Genomic DNA, 23,981 nt, shown 5'->3' with positions numbered 1-23,981 from the left:
CCTCATACAGCCATAGTGGAGTCAAAATAGACTTATACAATATGCAATGATTACTTTTTAAATTTTTTAAAAAGATTTTATTTATTTATTTGACAGAGAGAGAGACAGTGAGAGAGGGAACACAAGCAGGGGGAATGGGAGAGGGAGAAGCAGGCCTCCCACCGAGCAGAGAGCCCGACGTGGGGCTCACTCTCAGGACCCTGGGATCATAACCTGAGCCGACGGCAGACACTTAATGACTGAACCACCCAGGCGCCCCGCAATGATTATTTAATATACACATGCTATATTCCTCAACTAAGTTCAAGCTCCTTTAGGGGGATGTAATATATGAAAACTACCATGTTTGCCAGCATAAGTAAAACGTCCTGTATATCTAGCATAAAACAGGGCCTTTTAATAGTTTTAATATATATTTTTTTTCCTAAACATAGGTAGATGAGGCTGTATCTATCAGGGAAAATATCTGGAATGGCCCATGTGGGGAACGCACATGCAACCTTAATAAACAACAAAGCTATAATATTTGTGGCAGAATACCATAGATCAGACAAGAATTCTAAACTTTGTCCTAACAATGGTGAAGAGTAATGAAGGGGCATCACCTTTGCTTTTTAGATGTCATTTAGTACATACCTAATTGTGTTTTACTTTAATGAACTTCCATCTGATTTCTAATTTTTTTAATATTTTATTTATTTATTTGAGAGAGAGAGAATGAGAGATAGAGAGCACGAGAGGGAAGAGGGTCAGAGGGAGAAGCAGACTCCCAGCTGAGCAGGGAGCCCGATGTGGGACTCGATCCCAGGACTCCAGGATCATGACCCGGGCCAAGGGCAGTCGCTTAACCAACTGAGCCACCCAGGCGCCCCCATGTGATTCCTAATTTTGATTAAAATATTTTGGTTTAATAGTGATGTTGAGCAACTTTTCCTGTGTCTGTTGGCTGGCTGAGGATATTCTTGGTATACATAATATTTACTTCAATATTTTAAAAGCTTTTATTTCATGGTATACTTACAAACCTAGAGTTTCCAATTTTCAATCACTGGCTTTTACTTTAAATGAAAGGTAAACTTTCAAGAATGTAAGTAAGCATTTTCACTCTATTTCTCATATTTACTATTAAATATAAGTGTTTTTTTCCCCAGTGATCTCTTTTCCTCTATTTAATTCAGGCTGTTCATATTGTCTTTAAGGATTTTAATTTAATCTTTTAATTTTCCTGAGGAGTCCAGGCAATTTTACAACTATTTTATAGTTAATTTTGATAAATCCTAGGACTGAATGCTATCTTTGAGAATATGTAGCCTTTTATTATTTACACACAGAAAAAGATGACATTTATAGGCCTCAAGTCCAATTAATTTTTATAAAAAGTTCATGCACTGTGCAACGCTTTCTTGAGCTTAAGTTTACACCATAGTCTGTGATGAGGCCCTATCCTTCCCATAACATCCACTCACAGGCTCCACTATCAGGTCAGGGTGTGTTTCTCTAAACCATCCTGATTTAAATGCTAATTACCTAGAGAGTCACCAACTAACTTCTGTCCTCTGTAGTCCTAAAGTAGTAATTCCTAGACCAATTAATTCTTGAATAGTTGATTAGAACACACTGTATATAAAACTTAACCTTAGCCCAACAACACCTAATTCGTACAGTTTATCAATGAAGTTAACAAAAGATACAGCAATTTCCCTATCTCTGATGACCCCACCGCTGACTCAGACAGACACACCTCACAGTGAGCTCTCCCAGACCTGTTCTAATGCCTGCTGTCAGTTCTTTCCTGACCTGCATGTCTGTCCCCTGACCTTATTGGTCTGTAGGTTCTACAGCAGATTTCGTATTTTCTAAGAGTGGGTCTGAAATTATTTTATTTCTATGGTTTTACTAACAAGTTATTCATACAACTCAGCTATAAGCTAAGTATCCTCATGTCCATCTGAAGATGAGAAAACAGATTTACAACCTATAAACTCCAACCATCATTCCATGGTACAACTTGACTCAAACTCTTTGTCCAAGTTCTAGACCATGTTCTTAATGGAAATACTTTGTATCCAAATAACTGTGATCATCCTGTTTTTGAAGCTGAGTGAATCATTTTGGGAAAGTTTTTTCTTTTGCATTTTATGGGTTGATCTGTATTTCACCTGATTTTCAGCCAAGCAATCATTCTCTGGGTCTGTGAGGACTTCATACTGATACTGACTGATTTTGTGTTTATGTTTCATGCCTTGCCTCTCATGAGAGACCTCATTAGAAAGAAACCTGTTAGTTAAACCTAATATCCAACTTTCTCTTTCTTCATTTTCCATTTCCAATTTTTTTTTTCTCTTTTCTGCTCTCTGGGCAGGTTATATGTAATTCATCTCCATTAAATTCTTTCATTTTATTGTTTTTTGGTGCTATCACTTAAGGACCACACTTATGTTTATCCCATTTTTCTTTATACTCTTATTGTTATATATAACATTAGTACAGGGAATTTGTAGATATTTAGAATTTAACAAATGTTCCTAAAATAGATGCCTCTGTATCTGTCACTGAGGGAAATACAAAGAATGCTAGTAGTGCCCTGCCATGTCAAGTACTCCATCCCAGACACAGTCTGCACCTCCTCCAAGAGTAATCCAACATCCAGATTTGAAAGTCAGCACCTTTTGGATTTTCTTGATAGTTTTCCTTACTATGCATAAACCCTAAAACTAGAGTTTGGCTCTGTATATCATTGACATTTATATGAATGGAATCATATGCTGTGTGTTTGTTTGATCTTACTTCTTTTGCCCAATGAATGTCAGTACAATTCACCCACGCTGTTCAATGTGTCTGTATCATCCATTTTCATTGCTGCTAAGGGCACCATTTCATAATCTGTCTCTATTCTACACTGATGGACCTTCGTATTGCTTTCGGGTGTTGCAATAACAAGAATGCAGCTGTAAAAGTGTTTGTTCATGTGTTCTGATGCACATCAGAACATATTTCTTTGGAGCAACAGTTTCCTTCCACACTAGGTGTGGATGTCCAGATGTATATAGATCTCCTTCTAAGCTCTACATGGTCTCCACTGTTCTGTACGTGTAGCTCTCTGCAAATATCTAATACCAAATTGTCGTCATTTCTAGTTTTATAACAGGTCCTAGCTTCTGAAAGAACAATCCACCTTATCTTTTTTTCTCTTTATCTTCTAAACGTGCCTTATTTTTCTGTGAGTTCTGAGTTTTAAAAACCTATTGTCAAGTTCGACAACTGTAACAAAAATCAGAAAAACGAAAACTCAAAAGCATTTCAGCACTCAGAAAACTTTTTCTCTTAAAACTACCAACTATACCAGAATTTACTTTTAAACTGTGTTATATGTACAAAATTATTTTTTCTTTTAGATAATAAAAAAACATTATCAAGATATGGATTATCCTTACATGCCAGCCCTATTTCACCACCCTGCTTGGTCTGTCTTGTCTGAATACTTGTTTTTAAGACAGTCATTGTGGTAAATTCCCAGTTTGGAAAAATAAATTCCCAAGTTTAATATGCCCACAAATATTTTTATTGCTTTTTCTTTCAAATGGCATATTGGCTGAGGATATATTTTTTAAAAATTTCTGCTTTTCTATCCTTTTTAAATTAAAAAAATTTTCAATTAATTTATTTTAATTCCAGTACAATTAAAGTACAGTGTTATAATAGTTTCAGGTGTACAATATAGTGATTCAACAATTCTATACATTACTCAATGCTCACAACTGTACTCTTAATCCCCGTCACCTATTTCACGCATCCCTCACCCACCTCCCCTCTGGTAACCACCAGTCTGTTCTCTATACTTAAACGTCTGTCTTTTTTGGTTTGTTTCTTAAATTCCACATGAGTGAAATCATATTTGTCTTTCTCTGACTTATTTCACCTAACCCTATACCCTCTAGGTACATCCACGCTGTTGCAAATGGGACGAATTCATTCTTTTTTATGGTTGAGTAATATTCCAGTATGTGTACATTTTCATACAAACACACACACACACACATCTTTATCCATTCATCTAGACACCTGGGTTGTTTCCATATCTTGGCTATTGTAAATAATGCTACAATAAACATAGGGTGTGTCTATCTTTTCAAATTACTGTTTTCATATTCTTTGGGTAAATACTCAGTAGTGGAATTACTGGATCATATGGTAATTCTAATTTTTAATTTTTTGAGGAATCTTCAAACTGTTTTCCACAATGGCTGAACCAGTTTGCATTCTCACCAATGGGGCAGAACAGTTCCCTTTTCCTCCACATCCTTGCCAATACTTGTTTTCCGTGTTTTTTATTTTAGCCACTATGACAGCTGTGAGGTGATATTCATTGTGGTTTTGATTCACATTTCTCTGATGATTAGTGATGTTGAGCAACTTTTCATGTGTCTGTTGGCTGGCTGAGGATATTCTTGGTATACATAATTTTTACTTCAATATTTTAAAAGCTTTTATTTCATGGTACACTTACACTCACGAATTGTGAAAAGGAATGGGCTCAAGCTGATTTTGGTTCCTCTATTTCTCTCACTGTACATGTGTATAACTTTCTCCGGTCCTTGATTTTCCTTATTACAATGGGCCTAGGCAGCATGTGTTTCCCTGTTCTAAACATGCCCCCTCTGTAATTTTTTGTGTTGTATTATCTAGATATATGTCTGTTTCTTCTTTAATGTTTTAGATTTTTAGCTTTCCTTTAAAATTTCCATTGGCTTTACCCCTTTCTGACTGCTTTAAGATTTTTTCCATCTGAGAGAAATCTTTTTTTTTTTAAGTAAGCTCTATACCCAATGTGGGGCTTGAACTCACAACCCAGAGATCAAGAGCTGCATGCTCTACTGACTGAGCCAGCCAGGCATCCCTGATATTTTTAATTTTAGTTGTATAGAAATTTATTTCTCCTTATTGTGTACTTTATGAAGCCAGTGTATTCAATGTCTAATATTTCCACATTATCACAACTTTTATATTGTACTATATTACTAATGTCCTCCTCACTTTGAAAATAACTATTACACTTTATTTAATAGATATATTAGTCTGTTACAAAAGATGTTTCTCCAGTGTTATACATAGCCCCTTTTACAATGGTTTTGCTTACAGGTAACTTTGAAAGAGAAAGCCAAAAGGTGACTTCTTTACTAGATATGAAGAAACTAGAAAGTCATGGTAATGAAAGGTGTGGTGTCAAGCAGTCAAGCAATCTTTATGCAGCTGCTAGGTTTTGCTTGCCAATCTGCCATAGGTAGGCTGGTAAGGAAACCACAAGCCCAAATGGATTGAGAAAGATTATTCCTTACACAGATAGCATAAGAAAGTCAGCAAACATTCTGTCACCTCCTGCTATGCCTGTCACATAGGAACCACCAAATCAAAGGGACCAGGTTACAGGCAACATGTGCAGTGGGACTCAGTTGCTGAAGAGCGTATTCAAGCCTGGCTGTGAGTGGTTTTATATCCTTGCAGATGGACCCTACGGAGGGAGGGATTAAGTGGAAATTCCAATGTCTCACAGGAACTAGGAAGGTAGTGAAACTCTCATATACCGTTCGTAGGAAATATAAAAAATAACCATTTCAGATCAGTTTGGTAATTTCTTAAAAAGTTAACATTCACCTACCCTATGATTCAGGCATTGCACTCAGACATATTAACACAAGAAAAATGAAACATGTATCCGTATAAAGATTTATACATGAACCTTCACAGAAGTTTTATTTGTAATAACCAAAACCTGCAAACCCAGATGCCAAGGAACAGATATATGGAAAAACAAATACCGATATGTCCATATAACAGAATATGATTCAGCAATGAAAGGAATGAACTTTTTAAAATCTCAAGGTAATGATGCAGTATATATGAAACAGGGAAAAAAATAAATACTTTATGATTCCAATCATATAAAATTCTAGAAAATGTAGTCTACTCTAAAGGAAAGTAAATCCAAGTTTGCCCAGACAGCCAGAGAGGGCAGGGAGAGAGATTAATAAAAATTATGAGGTAAATATGTGTGGGACTTATATGCTCATTATCACAATTATGATGATTTTGTGGATTATACCATCAAATCTTATCAAATTATACATTTTAAATATGTGCAGTTTACTGTATGTCATTATAACTTAAAGCTTTAAGCAATGGTTCAAAATAAAAGGATCTCTCCCACTCCTTATAAAAAAAAATCAAATTTGGCATCCTTCTATTATCTCTATCACCTCTCTCCTAATGCTTTGGGAGGGATGCCTTACCTCAGTGATAGCAAATATTGGTGAACAATAGAGGATGTTTCCACCTTAGTCACAAAGGCCATATCACTAGACTAAGAGATCTCCCTTCTCTCTAACCTTGTTTTCCTGAATGTGCAGTCTTAAGGTCAACAGGCCAGAAAGCTACAGGAATCCACAAAACCTTAATTTCTCTGCCAATGACCTCAGCTATTCAAGATACACAGACCAGGAGGTACATGCTCACTCAACACAGCCAGAGATGCTGGAATAGCTGTGGGTGCACTTTTAGAAGAGGGATGTTCCATCTAGTTTACTGCAGGCTCCAGCACTCCCTATCAACCCAATGTTTCTAATCAATTATGATCCCCCCTGAGCCCTTTAGTGTTAAAACCAGTGACACTACCCTACCAAATTCTGGGCATCAGGGCACATGACTCTTCTGAAGGACCTGGGGAAGAGAGTCCCCTTAGCTGTGTGGTCATTACATGATATGCACTATAAACAAAGGAACCAATCCCAGAAACACTGGGGATTGTCACAAGTGCCCGCTCCTCAATGTGACCTTTGGGCCCACAAAAAAATCTTGGCTTCCAGGCTGCATGTTAGTTGTACAAAGCCTGTTGCCCTCCCAAAGTTGGGAACTGTCACACAAGCTGTTTACCCCTTCATGTTTTCAAAGCAACCAGCTAGTGAATACAACCCCCAAGATTAAAGGTGGCTTAAACAATAAGGCCTTTATTATTGCATAAATCATAGCAAGGTCAGGCAGGCAGTTTATGGGTTGGTGACATGGAGAATGGAAAAATCCATCACAAGTGTCATATGAAAACAATGTCCTTCAAGACAAACCTTCTCTGCAAGCCACCAGTAGAACCCAGATAAGGTGTTCTGGGAGAAAACTGGGTCAGGTATACACATTAATTAGAGAAAAGGGAATGATGTTACTCTAAAGGCTCAGGCTGCTCATTATTTTCTCCAGACAGAACACAGAGATCTACTTCCCTAAACAGTGGGGTAACTGATGCATACCATGGGGGCCTTTCTAGGCAGTAGAGCTGATTTATACTACGAAAACTGGCAGTCACACAATTTCAGCAAGGAGCCCAAGCTGGTTAGGAAGTGCAATATGGTTCCTAGAAGCTTCCCACATACCTGGAACTTACAGGGAATCTTCCCTGTGGTGTATATTCAGATGTATGAGTTCAACTTCAGGAAGATGTCTCCCTCACAAAGGCTCTCCTCCCATGTCATTATATCAAACACGTAGAAAGCCTGCTTCTTGTATGGCTATGGCTTTGCCGTGTGAACTTTCTGGTGCCCAATGACGTGAGACTTTCGGCTGAAGGTTTTCCCACATTCACTGCACTCATGAGGTCTCTCTCCAGTGTGGACTTTTTTGTGTCGGATGAGGTTACACCTTCGGCTAAAGGCTTTCCCACATTCACTGCACTCATAAAGCCGATCTGCATTGTGAACTTTCTGGTGCTGAATCACGGCAGACCACTGACTGAAGGCTTTCCCACATTTGCTGCACACATATGGCCTTTCCGTGTGGTGGTAAACTTTCTGGTGTCTAATGAGGTTAGACCTTCGGCTGAAAGCTTTTGCACATTTGTTGCACTCATGAGACCTTTTTCTGATGTGAATTTTTTGGTGTTGAGCAAACTGGGTGTCACTGAAGAATTCTCCACATTCCCTGCACTCATGAGGCCTCTCTCCAGTGTGAACCCTTTTGTGTTGAAAGAGGTCAGAGTTGCGGGTAAAGGATTTCCCACATATCTTACACTCATAAGGTCTTTCTCCACTGTGAACTCTCTGGTGTTGAATGAGGCCAGAACTTTGGCTAAAAAACTTCCCACATTCCCTGCACTCATAAGGTTTCTCTCCAGTGTGAACTCTACGGTGTTTAATGAGGCTGGAGGTGTCACCAAAACATTTTCCACATTCACTGCACTCATAAGGCCTCACTCCAGTGTGAACTCTCTGATGTTTAATGAGACTGGAGCTTTGGCTAAAGGATTTTCCACATTCACTGCACTCATAAGGCTTTTCTCCAGTGTGAACTCTCTTGTGTACAATAAGGCTGGAGCTCTGGCCAAAGAATTTCCCACATCTGCTGCATTTATAAGGCTTTGCCCCTGTGTGAATTCTCTGGTGTTGAATGAAACTGGAGATGTGGGTGAAGAATTTCCCACATTCATTGCATTTATAGGGCCTTTCTCCGGTGTGGACTTTCTGATGCTGGAAGAGGTTAAACCTTCGGGTAAAGGATTTCCCACATTCACTGCACTCATAAGGCCTTTCTCCAGTGCGGACACTCAGGCATTCAGCAAGAGTGTATTTGTGGCTAAAGGTTTTCTTGCATTCACACCAACTGCAATGGCTCTTCCCACTGTGAATAGCTTCCCCACACACGGTGCAACTGTGTGGTTTCTGCCCATTATGAGTGGCCTGGTGCTGGTGCTGGCCTGAACTGGCGAGGAAATCCTTATCAACCTCCCCATTGGTAAAGGACTTCCCTGACACATGGGACCTACAGCTCTTCACAAATGAAGCCCATTTCAACAGTTTCTCTCCACTATGCTGCTTCCCATGCTGGTGAAGGTTTGCAGTGAAACAGACTTGTTTCCTACATGTGTAAGATCTCAACTGGGGACGTGTTCTCTGATGCAGAGCCACACCCAAAATGTCTTTTAAGACCAGACAACATATCCCACAGGGGTGTGCCTTCTGGGGATATGAACCTGCATGGTGAGTCCTGACCTGTGACACTCCTATAGAAGCAGCCTGCTCTGAAGGTGCCTTCCCATCCTCTGCTCCATGCCAGCAACCTGAAAGCAGAGAAATTCTAGTGAAGTAGACATAGGCAGTAGTGGGAAGAGGCAACACCATCATAAATGTGTGTCCAACGCACCAACGAATGTGCTGATGGCACTGTTTCCAGGATGAAGGAGCTGGGGTCAGGGTAAAGAAGCTGCTGCTGTGGGGCACCTGGATGGTTCATAAGGCTTCCCGCTCAGTGGGGAGTCTACTTCTCCTTCTGCCCCTCCCCCCCACTTGTGCGCTTGCTCTCTCAAATAAATAAAATCTTAAAAAGAAAAAAAAGCAGCAGCTGCTGCTGTTTAGTACTGGGCCTCTACAGGTCAGTGAGGGAGGCCTCTCCGGGTGAAGAACACAAGGATGGGATGTGGCACAGAGAGGGGCAGCAGGATCTATAGCTCATTCCTCTGCTAATGGCTTTCAGTAAATCCTTGCTGACAACTGCAGAAAGGTGTATCTAAGCTCAGGAAAATCCAAGTGCAAGAGAGCTGGTGCTTAAGAACTATGTGAGTAGGGGCGCCTGGGTGGCTCAGTCGGTTAAGCATCTGTCTTCAGCTCAGGTCATGATCACGGGATCCTGGGATGGAGTCCCGCATCGGGCTCCCTGCTCAGCGGGGAGTGTTTCTCCCTCTTCCTCTGCCCCTCTCCCTGCTCGTGCACTAATAAATAAATAAAATCTTAAAAAAAAAAAAAAAGAACTATGTGAGGATATGTGCACACTTCATGACACAGAATGTGTAGGACGATGTGAGAAAGCACTACAGAGGAAGCAGTAAGACAAACTGGTGACATGTGGAGTCCAGAGAGGTGGGAATTAACCAAATTCAGAGCAGAAAGGACAAGTTAGCAAGTGTCAAGAATGGGGAAGTAGAAGTAGAAACAAGGTGGCCAATGGCCACCAGTGGAACAGGACAGGTTTCTGGTATCATCTGAACACAGATGAGTTCTCTCCTACTTAACACTTTTCAGAGCCAGGGCTCCTCTGAGCTCACCTTGCTATGGCTGGAGTCATGTTCATCCTGGGAAACACCCAGGACTCTCCTCCATATCCCCTGGTTCGGGAACTAAATGGGACCTGCATGATGCAAGTTCTAAGGGAAAGGTGGGAGAGATGAGTGACCAGCAGTGGCCCAGAGCAACTTAACACATAACAGACCATAGGAAAGAAAACTAGTATTACAAAAAAAATCCTCAGAGGAGGATCCTATAAGAACTGCCCATAGTCCACATAAGTACTGACCATGTCAGTGACTACAATTCCTGGAGCAGGCAGGGACAGGAAATGTCATCACCTATAGGAAGGGGGCAAAACCTTCTGACCCTGAATACCTCCCCAGTGAGGCTATGGTGCAGTGCACTCAACCTAGCCCTAAGGACTACAACTAACCAGGGAGCTGTGGAAGGAAGCAATGCCCATGTTTGTGATGGGAGAAATAGGGAGCTATCCCTGGGATAAAAGTAGAAAGCCCAGGTCCCTGGGGAGGGAATGAGGGCCTTACCCAGGGTGGTCACAAGTGCAAAGTTCTCCAGCATCACATCATGGTATAGGCGTCTCTGAGCCTCATCAAGAAGACCCCATTCCTCCCAGGAGAAGTACACAGCCACATCTTCAAATGTCACACTGTCCTGTCAGGACAGAGACAGATGAAACCCCAAAGAGCCCCTGTCCCAAGGACCTACAATTTCTTCCCCCACAAAAATCACCCCATAGGCATCATTGGTGGTCTCTCCTTACGGTCCCATTATTCACTGTGTACAACCCTCAGCAACAACAGCACATCATCAGATAAACACCATCTAAACTCTGGGCATGGCACATAGGGAGGGCCCCAAAGCTCCTGCCAAGCAATACCCCTGCAGTCCTCCAGACTAAGTGTCCCAGACTCAACCAAATTTGGGCTTTCCCTTCAACCTTAAGTCCCCAGTACCAGAACCCTGGGGCCATTAGTTCACAGTCCCTCTCCACATGCACATCACTGCACCTGTGATGTACAGACTGTACCTTTTACATCTCTGGAGCCCACAGATGCACTCTCTCCACCACCACAACTACCCCCTTGCCCCACGGCACAGGCATCTCCCTAGATTGACAGTGCTTGCTTGGCAAACTCAAATGGAATCCAGTATTATCCAGACCTCCAATGCCTTCCACTACCAAGGGCACTCCAGAATCCTGCTAGGAAAGCCTCCCCTTCATAGAGAGAAAGCTAGCTCTGTTCTTTGCTTCAACCTCACCAACCAGAACCACATGCACACCTCAGATATCTCTGGTCCTCCTCAACTTCTGTGCTGCCCTTCCTGTCCTCTCCAGTCACATCTAAACCTCATTCAAAACTCAGCCCCACTGGTTCCCTATCCCAGGCCTAATAACCCATAGATGACCACAGTGGACTCTGAAATAACCTACCATCCTGACTGAAACATCTCACGCCCTACCCAAGGGTCACCACAAAGTCCTGGGAAACATCATCCTGCCTCAATTACTCCCGTGCCTCCACATTTTCTGTCAGGTCCACTTTTCCCTTGGAAATCTTGGTTACCTGCCAGATCGTCCTCCTACCCACACTTCCCTGCCAGCCACTCTTCTCCTTCACCTGTGTACCCAATACCGTCCACCTTCAACCAGGTGTCCAAGCCAGAGGTCCCATATTTGGCCCACACCATCTTCTTCTTGGACTGCTAACAGTATCACCACCAGGACCTGAAGATTCCCCTTCCTCAATGCAACCCACAGCTCCACCCTGGTTGACACAGCAGCAATCACCTTTGGGATGGCTCCGTCCCGAAACCCCCTCCCTACCAAACTGTGTGTGCAACTGCCCACTTAATGCCTCCACTCAATAGTCTCTGAAACGAAACAAACCTCCTGATACCCCACTGAAAACTGTACCCGTTACTGACTATCCCATCTCAGTTGGTGGCACTTCCATCCTTCCAGCTGTTACGACCAAAACCTTTGGGGTTATCCCCGACTCTGTCCTTTCTGTCCACATCAAAAAGCCTGGTTGGCCCTACTTTAAAAAAAAAAAAAAGAGTCCAGGATCCAACCACTTCTCCCACCTCGATGGCCACCATTTACATCCAACAAGCCTCACCTGGCCCGTTGCGGCGGCCTCCTTCCTGGTCATCCTTCTCCCCCGCTTCTCCCAGAGTCCATCCTGCACTGTGCAGCCACACGAGGCCTGTGAGAACCTTGGTAAGGTCGCTTTACTCTGAATCAAACCTCCCATTACCTCCAGAATTGACAAGTGACCTCCAGGGCAGCCATTCCAGCCCTGCTCCTGTCACCGTGTTTCCATGAGGAAAAAAAAAAAGGGGACATCTTCAGTTCCCTTGACACTCCCAGCTGCCTCCAAGCACTTGCACCGCTTCCTGTCCCTAGGATGACCCTCCGCCCCTCTTTCATCTGGCTGCCAGAAAGCACCCCTCCATATAACCCTCAGCCTAGACTCGGGCCTCTGTGCCTGCAGTCTCTCCAAGGTCTCCCAGACACTAGGAGCGGGAGCGCGGCAGACGGAGTCGCCGGACGCCTTAATCCCAGAAACCACTTGGCAGGGGCCAGGACCAGTAAGGGACCGAGACCCTCCACTGACCCGTGTTGGCCTCCTGAGCACTTCTTCACCGACAGAAACCTGTGAAGAGACAGGCCCTAGAGGAAGACAGCCACGGCCGGGCTCCACGGGCTCCCATCTCCCTATATTCCTGCCCAGCCCTGGAGCCAGGCGAGCTCCGCTGACTGTCTAACCTCTGTGCCTCAGAGAGGACTCTGACCAGGGACGTGACCTTGCACAAGAACGTCACCTCCCGGCACCTCACTGTCCTCCTCAACCCCCTTCCCGTCTGTTCTCCTTCCCAGCAACCTTCGGGAAACTTAAAACCCTCAAGGAGATCGGGTCCCTCCTGCGGCCGAAAGGCCCCTTGGCGCCTAGAGTCCTCACCTGGAGGTACGGCACCTCGGCCCGCCAGTCCCGGCGCGACGCCGCCTCACGCGCGGTCCCCTGCGGGCAGCCTCCTCCCGCCTCAGGGCCCCTCCGGCCTCCCTCCGGCCTCCCTCCGGCCTCCTCCCGCCTCAGGCCCCCTCCGGCCTCCCTCCCGCCTCAGGCCCCCCGGCCCGGAGCCCGCTCCTCACGCCGGCACGCCGGCGCTCGCACACGGGGCCCCCGCCCCCCGCCGCCGCCCCGTCCGACGCCGGGGCCTGGGCCGCAGGGCCGCGAGCAGCTCGGGCCTTTCGGGTCCCTCATTGGTTTTATTGATACTAATAAATATCAGTGCGGGGGAGGGCAGGGAGGGCAGGGGGACGAGCGCTTACCTGAGCCGCGTCCCTGGACGCGGCCGCCGCCATCGGACTGTGGAGGAGCGGACACCCGAACCGGCGGTCCCCGGCCCGGCCCCTGGCGCGGGCAGTCTGGGCAGCGTCGCCGAGCCGCGGACCCAAATCTGTGCGGTGGGGACAGCGTCTCCTCCCGACCCTTCTCTGACCCCGTCAGCTCACTCCCAAACCAGGGCTACAGTATCTCTAAATCACGGTAAGCCCCGAAAAGCCAAAATGACCGCCAAGAAGAGGACGCCAGAAGTCCCGCCCCAATATGACGTACTTGCACAGAAGGGCCCTCTCCTGAGCCTTCATTGGCTCAGCGCCGCCCGGCGCTCGGACAGAGCATTCTGGGTAATGTAGTTCCGACAGCTCTGCAGACCTCGGCGAGGGAGGTACCCACACCTACCTCCGGGGCAAGGCAGGCGGCTCTGCCGAGGATGGCTAGGAAATGGCCTCGCCAACGAGAGCCTGCAGCTTGCCTCCTCAGGGAAGACCAGCACCCATACTTCCGGGTACGTTGTTGCAACAGATCGCCAAAGTGTTTAGAAACATGTTATTTCAGACTCCACGGAGCCGAGTTTGCTTCAGAGGCCAAAAATATTATTTCAGATGCCCTCAAAAGGACACGGATCCAAATGGACGTATCGTTCCATCGTTACTCGGTACAAAACGCGTTCGCGTCGTAGCCGGAAGCTAATAAACATCATGCTATTGCTTTTCAAATGCAGGTACCCCGAAACTTTGGAGTCGGTTTTGTTAGTTTCAGAATTTTAGGTCAGGGGCTAGGAGAGAAGCCTCCGGACAGGGTCATGGCAATGAAAACAGGGGAGGAATGGACGTTGGACACTCTAGAGCAGGTGGACAAGGGTAAACCAGGCTCCGGTTCCCTCGGAAAATATCTTTCCTGCCTAAATTATCAGTGATTGTATCCAACCCAGTGAGTACTGTTTTATCCATAGTCTATTTCTTACTCCATATCCTGAAATATATTTTTTACAAAATGATAGTGGCACAACTCACTACTATGGCCAATGATAGTAGCTATCATTTATTAGGTCATAATAACAAAATGTATGCTTCTTGTTCTGTTGCTCTAGATGTATCAATAAAACTAATGAGGGAGAGGAAAGGGAGGATTAGAAGGGAATAAAAATTAAATTGAGACAGGAGTTGAGTAACTGTTTAAACTGAAAGGAGGGGGAAAGGAGCTCCTTTCTGTTTTCTGGGTGTGGGCAGCCACTTTGTGCAGGTGATAACCAAGTTGACACTAAGGAGACACATGAGGACTAGTCACGGGGAGAGCCAGGTTAAAACACAAAGGTAGAGAAAGTGCCAAAAAGAGATGAGAAAAAGCTCGGTGAGGTGGAAGGAGATCAAGTAGCCGGAAAAGGGCAAAAGGGGGACAGGAGAGGAGGAAGAGGGGAGCGCAAATGGGAGCACCAATGAGAGCACCACATGAGGCTCAGGTTTCTGATCTCACTTTTTTTTTAAAATTTTTTATTTATTTGCGAGAGAGAGAATGAGAGACTGAGAGCATGAGAGGGGGGAGGGTCAGAGGGAGAGGCAGACTCCCCGCTGAGCAGGGAGCCCGATGCGGGACTCGATCCCGGGACTGCAGGATCATGACCTGAGCCGAAGGCAGTCGCTCAACCGACTGAGCCACCCAGGCGCCCTGATCTCCCTTCTTTTCTATGTACACTCACTACAATGGGGGAACCTCAACCAGGCTCGTGTCTGATGACATTCTCTCTGTACTTATGACTCCAAAGTTTACGTCTATATATCACACTTCCTCCAGGAACTAACCCATACCTCTATTCACCTACTCAGCATGTCCAGATGGGCTTGAATCTGCTGTCTCCAGTAGTCACCATCTTGGTTCATAACAGCGCCATTATCCTAGGTCCTCAGAGCAACCTGGAGGTCACCCTTAACCATGTTCTCCCTTGTCCCTCATAGCAGTCATGAACAAATCATGTGCTACTTACTTTCAAAGGACAAAAAAATCTGTATCTCCCTACTAAATATGTTAATAGCTGATCCAGCTACCATCTCCTCACCCCTGATTTATTACAGCTGTCTCTCAATGATCTCCCTACTTTACTTGTTGATTTATGGTCTAATCTTTAAATAGTAGCCAGAATGATTGATCTTTCCCAAGTAAAATCATGTCACTTCCCTTTCCAAACCTTTCAATACACGCTTCTTTACAAATTAAAACCTCGATTCTTGCAATAGGTTTAAAGGACAAACATGACCATGTTTTGGCCCAACCCTATGAACTTTCTTCCTACAGGGACGTCTTGCTGCCTATTCCCTGCAAGCCACCGGCCACACATAAGGACAGAAGTCAAACATCTACTGGCTATGCCAATTCACCATGTATTATGAGCCAAACCCATTCACTTCTGGTGGGTGAATTTTAGGCAACTGATTTTAAGTAACCTTCCTTCCATTACTTCATAAAATAACTCACAACTGCAACCCTCTGACACCCACTTCCACAAACAAATTTCAGGCTTTTAAGGTTAAATGCTGTACTTACATTATGTGTTTCTCAGACTTTTAACATGTGTAAAATTGTGCTATGGCATTTATTAGGATTCCATCTTCTTTTTTTATGTTTTACTGATTACATTTTGAGGATCTCAATAAGCGCTGTGATTTTTTATTTTGGATTTTGCATAGCTTGGTGGTTTTCAGGAACATATACATTCCATGACAGCACAACTCTGTGAACTTTCCTCCAGAATATATTTTTTTTTCTCCAGAATATATTCTTAAGTAAAAATCTATGCTCCAGAATAAACACACACACACACACAGAAACACACACACCATGTACAACTAGAGGAATCTGTATGAGATCAGTAGATAGTATCAATGCCAATTTCATTGTTGTGATATTGTAATATGGTCTTGGAAAATATTACCAGTGGAGAAACTGGGTAAAGCATACACAGGATCTCTCTGTAACAATTCTTACAACTGCATGTAACTTGCCAATTTTCACATTAAATATTTCAATTAAAGAATCCAAGGGCTACATACAGCACAAAAATTCCTGCAAAGTATCTTAAAATCCTTTACTTACCATGTTTTGGCAAAATCAGTTGGTACTGATAAATTTCAAAAATAAGCCTAGTAATTAAAATTTGGCAAAAATAACACTAAAATGAGGTAATTTTAAGGAAAATGGAAGCAAAAGTTAAAACTATTAAACTATGAAGATCAGAAGTAAATAACAGCAGAGACAAAGTATAGCACAAGATAATATATGTAAACATATTTTTATAATATAAATACATTATTTAACATAACTCCAATATAAATATTTTGGTAATGTTCCTAACATTTCCTAATTATAAAATATCAGAATTATAAAAATAAGTAAAAAGTCAAGGGAAATTAAGATAATGGGTAGTACCATTTTATACTGAAAATGAAAAAAATAGGAAAGTCAGGGACACAGAACAAGAAGCTTCTCCCTGCTGCGCGGGAAGCCTGCTTCTCCCTCTCTCACTCCCCCTGCCTGTGTTCCTGCTCTCGCTATCTCTCTCTCCGTCAAATAAATAAATAAAATCTTTTAAAAAAAAAAAAAAAGCTTCTAAAACAAATCACACACATATGTGTATGGATATATTTTTACTGATAAATATAAATTACCAACTTATTAAGAAACCATTTATTGGGGTGCCTGGGTGGCACAGTTGGTTAAGTGTCTGACTCTTGGTTACAGCTCAGGTAGTGATCTCAGGGTCATGAGATCAAGCCTTGCCTTGGGCTCTACACCAGGACAAACTCCACTTAAGACTCTCCCTCTCGGGGCGCCTGGGTGGCTCAGATGGTTAAGCGTCTGCCTTCGGCTCCGGTCATGATCCCCGGGTCCTGGGATCGAGTCCCGCACAGGGAGCCTGCTTCTCCCTCTGCTTCTCTCTCTCTCTGTCTCTCATGAATAAATAAATAAAATCTTTAAAAAAAAAAGACTCTCCCTCTCCCTCTGCCCCTCCCTGCCCGTGCTCTTTCTCTCTAAAATAAATAAATAAATCTTTTTAAAAAAGTAACCATTTAATATATACTATTTAAATATTTGTACCATTAGTTCAAAAAAATAGAGGTAAATTTGACCTCATAATTTAAAAAAATTTTATTCATTTATTTGAGAGAGAGAACACAAGCTGGGGAAGGCACAGAAGGAGAGGGAGAAGCAGCCTCCCGCTGAGCCAGGAGCCCAACACGGGGCTCAATCCTAGGACCTTGGGATCATGACCTGAGCCGAAGGCAGACGCTCAACCTACTGAGCCACCTAGGCGCCCCTAGAATCAAAAAGTTCTAATATTCTGGGGCGCCTGGGTGGCTCAGTCGTTGAGCGTCTGCCTTCAGCTCAGGTCATGATCCAGGGTCCTGGGATCGAGCCCTGCATCGGGCTCCCTGCTCCGCGGGAAGCCTGCTTCTCCCTCTCCCACTCCCCCTGCTTGTGTTCCCTCTCTCGCTGTGTCTCTGTCAAATAAATAAAATCTTTAAAAAAGAAAAGTTCTAATATTCTTTTCCAGAGTAGTTAATTTTGGCTTATGAGAATACACTACATTTCTTTTTTTTTTTAAGATTTTACTTATTTATTCATGAGAGACAGAGAGAGAGAAGCAGAGGGAGAAGCAGGCTTCCCGTGGAGCAGGGGGCCCGATGTGGGACTCGATCCCAGGACTCTGGGATCATGACCTGAGCCGAAGGCAGACGCTTAACCATCTGAGCCACCCAGGTGCCCTACATTTCTTTTTGTATTCTTATTTCAGTTGTTCCCCTCATGATAAACAGATTGGAAAATTCAAGTCATTCAAGTTTTAGGGAAGAAAACTGAATCTTGCTATGGATGTATGGTAAACATACACCAACCTGTGGGGATAGGCCTTCGGGCTGGTGGAAGCACTGATCCCACTAGCAATGTGTGTGTGCTTTCCATGGACTGAAATCAGGACACCTGACAAGGGAAGACAAAGAAGGAATCCACTCAGCACTATGTCAAGCAGACAGACATTCTCAAAAATCTTACTGAATATTTGTATGAATATTTACATAAAATGGACATCTATCTGGAGGGATCCTCATCAACTGTGGTTGTTCCTTCCCGGGGCTGGGAACTTCATGAGGTAGGAGGGGAGTAGTACATCATCATTATTTGATTTAACTTTATAGATATGTAGGTTCTTTCAAAATATCTACAGTATACATTATAATTTCTATAATACTATTTAAGGTTGAAGTGAAAAAAAATAGGAAATCACTAGTATAAGGAAAACAGTTTACAGAGCCAGAACAATGAAGCAAAACAAGGGATAAAGAAAAGAACCAGAAATCATCTTCAAGAGGAGTCAAAAGATGCAGTTAAATAACAAAAACATATGTCAATAGAATTTACTGTGGTCATTTCAAAGTCTGCATAAACCCGAGAGCCTGATAATCATGACATTGCAGTTTATGGACTATTCCAGCCCCTGAAGACCAGTGATTCACAGGCAATAATGACTCATAATTTCCCCTGTTCATAGATATTCTGTGGAAACACAGGAAGGATATAAGTTAAATGCCTCCTGCTGTCAGAGTGGGGTGTGGACCCATTCATCCAAGAGTGATTGATCTGAATTTTTATTTAAAAATAATTGTATGGGCGGCATCTGGGTGGCTCAGTCAGTTAAGTGTCTGCCTTCAGCTCACATCATGATCCCAGGGTCCTGGGATCAAGCCCTGCATCAGGCTCCCTAGGGAGCCTGCGTCTCCCTCTCCCTTGGCTGCTCCCCCTGCTTGTGCTCCCATTCTCTGTCAAATAAATAAATAAAATTAAAAAAAAAAGAATTATAGGGGCACCTGGGGGCTCAGTCATTAAGCATCTGCCTTCAGCTCAGGTCATGATCCCAGGGTCCTGGGATCGAGCCCCGCATCGGGCTCCCTGCTCAGCGGAAAGCCTGCTTCTCCCTCTCCCACTCCCCCTGCTTGTGTTCTTTCTCTCACATTGTCTCTGTCAAATAAATAAATAAAATCTTTAAAAAAAATTATATGGTACATGTGGTTAAGCTGAAACCACACTAAAGCAAAGAGATTAATAGATGACAAATTGATCTGTTTTTCGAGATATAGGAAGGGAAGCCAAGGCCCCAGGACGTTAGAATGTTGAGTAGTATGAAAATGAGAACATCCAGGCACTTTGAAAATCTGGTTAAATGTCAGAGTAACATTTGTATTTGGGGATTTTAAGTCCTAATTATTCCGTTTTCCACACATCACCACCTTTTTGTTATATTCATCTTTACTAAGACCTACATTTTATAACATGGAGATAAATGAGCCTTTCAGTGGTTTAAGAGATGTGGTTAAAAGCCTTCCACCTAGGATATTTAAAGACATGCCACTGAAGACTCCATTTAGCACAACATACCCCTGCTCAAAACAAAGCAGAACACCAAAACAACATGCACATACACACATGCCAATGGCAGCTATCACCCAGACACTAGATGTCTGCTCTAGAGTGGGAGCTCACCTTCTTTATGTTACTCACAACCCTGTATCTTGAAGACTTTATAGAGTGAATGCTGCTCTGGTCACTGTGTTTCATGAGAAGCAAGTGAGAGAAATTTCAAAACAATATAACCGAGGAGAGACGCGAGATGTCGGGCAGCCCTGAGGCAATTTGACGAGACTGGTGACATGCCTCTGGTTTCCTCAGCAAATTTGTGTCTTCCCTGTTTGTGTTTTGTCTTTATCTATCTATCATCTATCTATCTATGGTGTTTTTTTATTCCAACCTCAGGAAGACAAATTTATTTTAAGAATAGTTAATCCTGGGGGGCACCTGGGTGGCTCAGTCGTTAAGCATCTGCCTTCAACTCAGGTCATGATCCCAGGGTCCTGGGATCGAGCCCCGCGTCGGGCTCCCTGCTCCGCGGGAAGCCTGCTTCTCCCTCTCCCACTCCCCCTGCTTGTGTTCCATCTCTCGCTGTGTCTCTGTCAAATAGATAAAATCTTATTAAAAAAAAAGAATAGTTAATTCTGGGTTTCCTGAGATAAACATTTTCTAGGAATCGGATACCTGAAAAGAAGAGCTACTTCCCAAATTGTGTTTGCTCCCAGGACAGGGACTGCCATGGCAGCATCTGTGCAAGGGGGACATATACACCAAGACAAAGTTCTGGAATTCCATTGTCTCATCTGCTTGCTGGGAAATGATTATCATTTCACCTTAAGTGCAGTGACAGTGTCTGCATGAGGAGTAAATATTAACTGAAAAATATTTCAGACTGAGCAAACCAATGAAAGCTATTAAAAGTGCTTAGTAAGATATCCATCAGGAGTGGCACAAACTGAAAGGGGAAAACTTGCTTTTGAAATAAACAATCAAAATCCCAATAGACTGTGAGGAAAGGAATCTGAGATCTAATAAGTGAGGGACGTAAGCCAACCAAATGCCTATTGGGGCTTTTCAGAGAATTTGAAGGTTTTTTGCAAAATGGGATTTCTTGCCATTACTGTAAATATTGAGGTTAGTGAAACTGAAGGAAAAGACACTGTGGGTGGAGTTAGAAAGTATATCCAGAGTAGGGCAAATAAACGTTAAATATGCTTTGTCATTTTGTTCAACATTTTAAAACATCAATTATGGGGGCGCCTGGGTGGTGTACTCGGTTAGGCCTCCGACTCGTTTTCAGCTCATGATCTCAAGTTCATGAGATCAAGGCGTGCATTGGGCTCTGTGCTGAGCACAGAGTCTGCTTGGGTTTCTCTCTCTCCCTCTGCCCCTCCCCACTGCTCTCGCTCTAAAATAAATAAATCTTTTTTAAAAACACATCAATTATGTACCTCATGTGTTTCAGGCAAATTTCTAGGAACATGGAATATATCAGTGCACAAAATGTAAAAAGAAATTTCCCTCCTGGAACTTACTCCACAGTTGATGGAAAAGGCAATACGCAATTCATAAATTATATTAAGTTGCATAGTGTAATAGAAGGTTATGTGTCCTAAGAAATGAAGAACACTGAATGGGTAATGAAGAAGTTGGGAGTTTGGGAAGGGTTGAGGCAGTAAACTGGGTATCTATATTTGGACTCATAGTGAAGACAAGACAGGAAATATTTTAGGTGGTTTATTTTTTCCTTGCCAACTATTACATATCCATCATCTTGCCTTACTGAATGAAACTGGAACTCCAGAACAAATGAGTAAGAGAAAGGAGCAGCTATCTTCCCTTTGTTTTAATAACATGGGAAAATTTTAATAATGAATAATAAGGTATAATATTTGTAAGAGTTTCTTTGTAGACATCATTTATAACATAAAGGAGGATTTATTCTATCCTTAGTTTAATATCTCTTTTAGTGTAACAAGACCGAACAACTGGCAAATTGAAATTTGAGGTAAAAATTACCATTTATAATATCATCAGATGTAGAAAATACTTGGAGATACGTAAGGTATGTGAGGGCTATAAAAAGAAAACTAAAACACATTGCTAAGAGGGGCACCTGGCTGGCTCAGTAGGTGGAGCATCTGACTCTTAATCTCAGGGTTGTAGATTCAAGACCCACACTGGGTATACAGATGACCTAAAAATAAAATCTTAAAAAAGACAAATGGATTCTATTTTTTGTTTGTATTTTAAATTTAAATTCAATTAATTAACATATAATGTATTATTGGTTTCAGAGGTAGAGGTCAGTGATTCATCGGTCTTATATAATACCTAGTGCTCATTACATCACGTGCCCTCCTTAATGTCCATCACCCAGTTACCCCATCCCCCCACCCCCATCCCCTCCAGCAACCCTCAGGTTGTTTCCTATGATTAAGAGTCTCTTATGGTTTATCTCCCTCTCTGATTTCATCTTATTTTTTCCTCTCTTCCCCTATGATCCTCTGCTTTGTTTCTTAGATTCCACATATGAGTGAGATCATATAATTGTCTTTCTCTGATTGACTCATTTCGCTTAGCATAATACCCTCTAGTTCCATCCCTCTAGTTCATTGCAAATGGCAAGATCTCATTTTTTGATGGCTGAGTAGTATTCCATTGTATATATACCACATCATCTTTATCTGTTCATCTGACAAGTGGATTCTAAAATTCATATGGAAAGGTGAAGGACCAAGAATGACCACTACAACTTTGAAAAAGAAAACAGTTGTAGGAGTACATGACCTTGATTTCAAAACAAATTATTCAACACATGAAAGTATAGAGTAAAATAGATAAATGCAACAGAAGAGAGTCTAGAAATAAGCATTCAGAGAAATGAATGACCTTCAATGAAGATACAAAAGCCAATTCAAAGGAGAAGGAATAATCTTTTAAATCGATATGGCAGCAGCTCTTGGGTATCCACGTTTTGTTTTAAGTACTCTGTATGCCCAGGGTGGGGACCAAACTCATGACCCTGAGATCAAGAGTCACATGCTCTACTGACAGCCAGCCAGGTGCCCCTGGGCATCCATATTTTTTTTAAAGAATGTCCAAAAATTAACTGAGAAAGGCACATAAACATCAGTAAAAAAAAACTAAAAAAAAACTCGCAAGAAGAAACATAGGAAAAATTGTCTTTATATTTGGCAAACTTTTTTTTCACAAACATTTCTTGTACACAAGATCAAAAGGATATTCAGTGAAAGAATGGACAAATTCAACTTCATTAAAATTTTAAAATTTTTTCACAAGAAAAGTGATTGAAAAGACCAAACCATAACTGGAAGAAATACTGGCAAATATTTAAAATAGAAGACTTTCATCAACAATCCACAAACGTCAAAACTCAGTAATTAAGATGACAAATTATATGAACAGAAATTTCAAAAGATATGATGGCTAGAAATTAACACATGAAAAACATCTAAACATCACATCATTAGGGAAATACAAATTAAAATCACAAGGTGCATTACACACCTATTACACCACTGAAATTAAGAAGCCTGACCATACCAGGTGTGAGTAAGGATATAGAGAAACTGGAACTCTGGTTCTGGTTTTTCTGGTGAGAATGTAAACTGATACCAACATATTAGATTATCCCTTAGTAAGTTAGACATTCATCTACACTGTGACTCAGGAATGCACTGCTACATACTAATTACAAAGCCCTGTAGTCTTTCCCAGGATGCCTTAGGAAGCAATGCAAATGAAGCCAAAATAGGACTAAGAAATATTTTCTGACTTGGGGCGCCTAGGTAGCTCAGTCGTTAAGCGTCTGCCTTCGGCTTAGATCATGATCCCAGGGTCGTGGGATCAAGCCCCGCATAGGACTCCCTGCTCGGCGGGAACCCTGTTTCCCACATTGGCTGCGCTTATAAGCCACTCCCCCTGCTTGTGTTCCCTCTCTTGCTGTGTCTGTCAAATAAATAAAATCTTTTTTTTTTAAAGATTTATTTATTTGAGAGCGCGAGAATGAGAGAGAGAGAGTACATGGGGGGGAGGGTCAGAGGGAGAAGCAGGCTCCTCGCCGAGCAGAGAGCCCAATGCGGGACTCGATCCCGGGACTCCGGGATCATGACCTGAGCCGAAGGCAGTCACTTAACCAACTGAGCCACCCTGGCGC

General features: G+C 42.8%; 1 protein-coding gene across 1 annotated transcript; it reads right to left on the bottom strand.

Annotated features, from left to right (window-relative positions):
• Positions 1–7,504: 7,504 nt before the first annotated feature.
• On the bottom strand, positions 7,505–13,505 carry LOC114200936 (uncharacterized). Its single transcript, XM_028093339.2, has 3 exons — positions 13,396–13,505; positions 10,586–10,712; positions 7,505–9,097 (listed from the first exon to the last, which is right to left on the bottom strand). Exons 1-3 carry the CDS (start codon positions 13,426–13,428, stop codon positions 7,554–7,556), a joined length of 1,704 nt encoding a protein of 567 aa, XP_027949140.1. The 5' UTR covers positions 13,429–13,505; the 3' UTR covers positions 7,505–7,553.
• Between the last annotated feature and the right edge of the window lie 10,476 nt (positions 13,506–23,981).

The sequence above is a fragment of the Eumetopias jubatus genome, unplaced genomic scaffold (assembly GCF_037043125.1).
Source record: "Eumetopias jubatus isolate StellerSeaLion01/CBP00866 unplaced genomic scaffold, mEumJub1_p1.0 scaffold_10, whole genome shotgun sequence".
NCBI classification, from domain to species: Eukaryota; Metazoa; Chordata; class Mammalia; order Carnivora; family Otariidae; genus Eumetopias; species Eumetopias jubatus.
The sequence above is the reverse complement of the archived record's forward strand: the minus strand, read 5'-3'. Positions and strand labels throughout refer to the sequence as shown.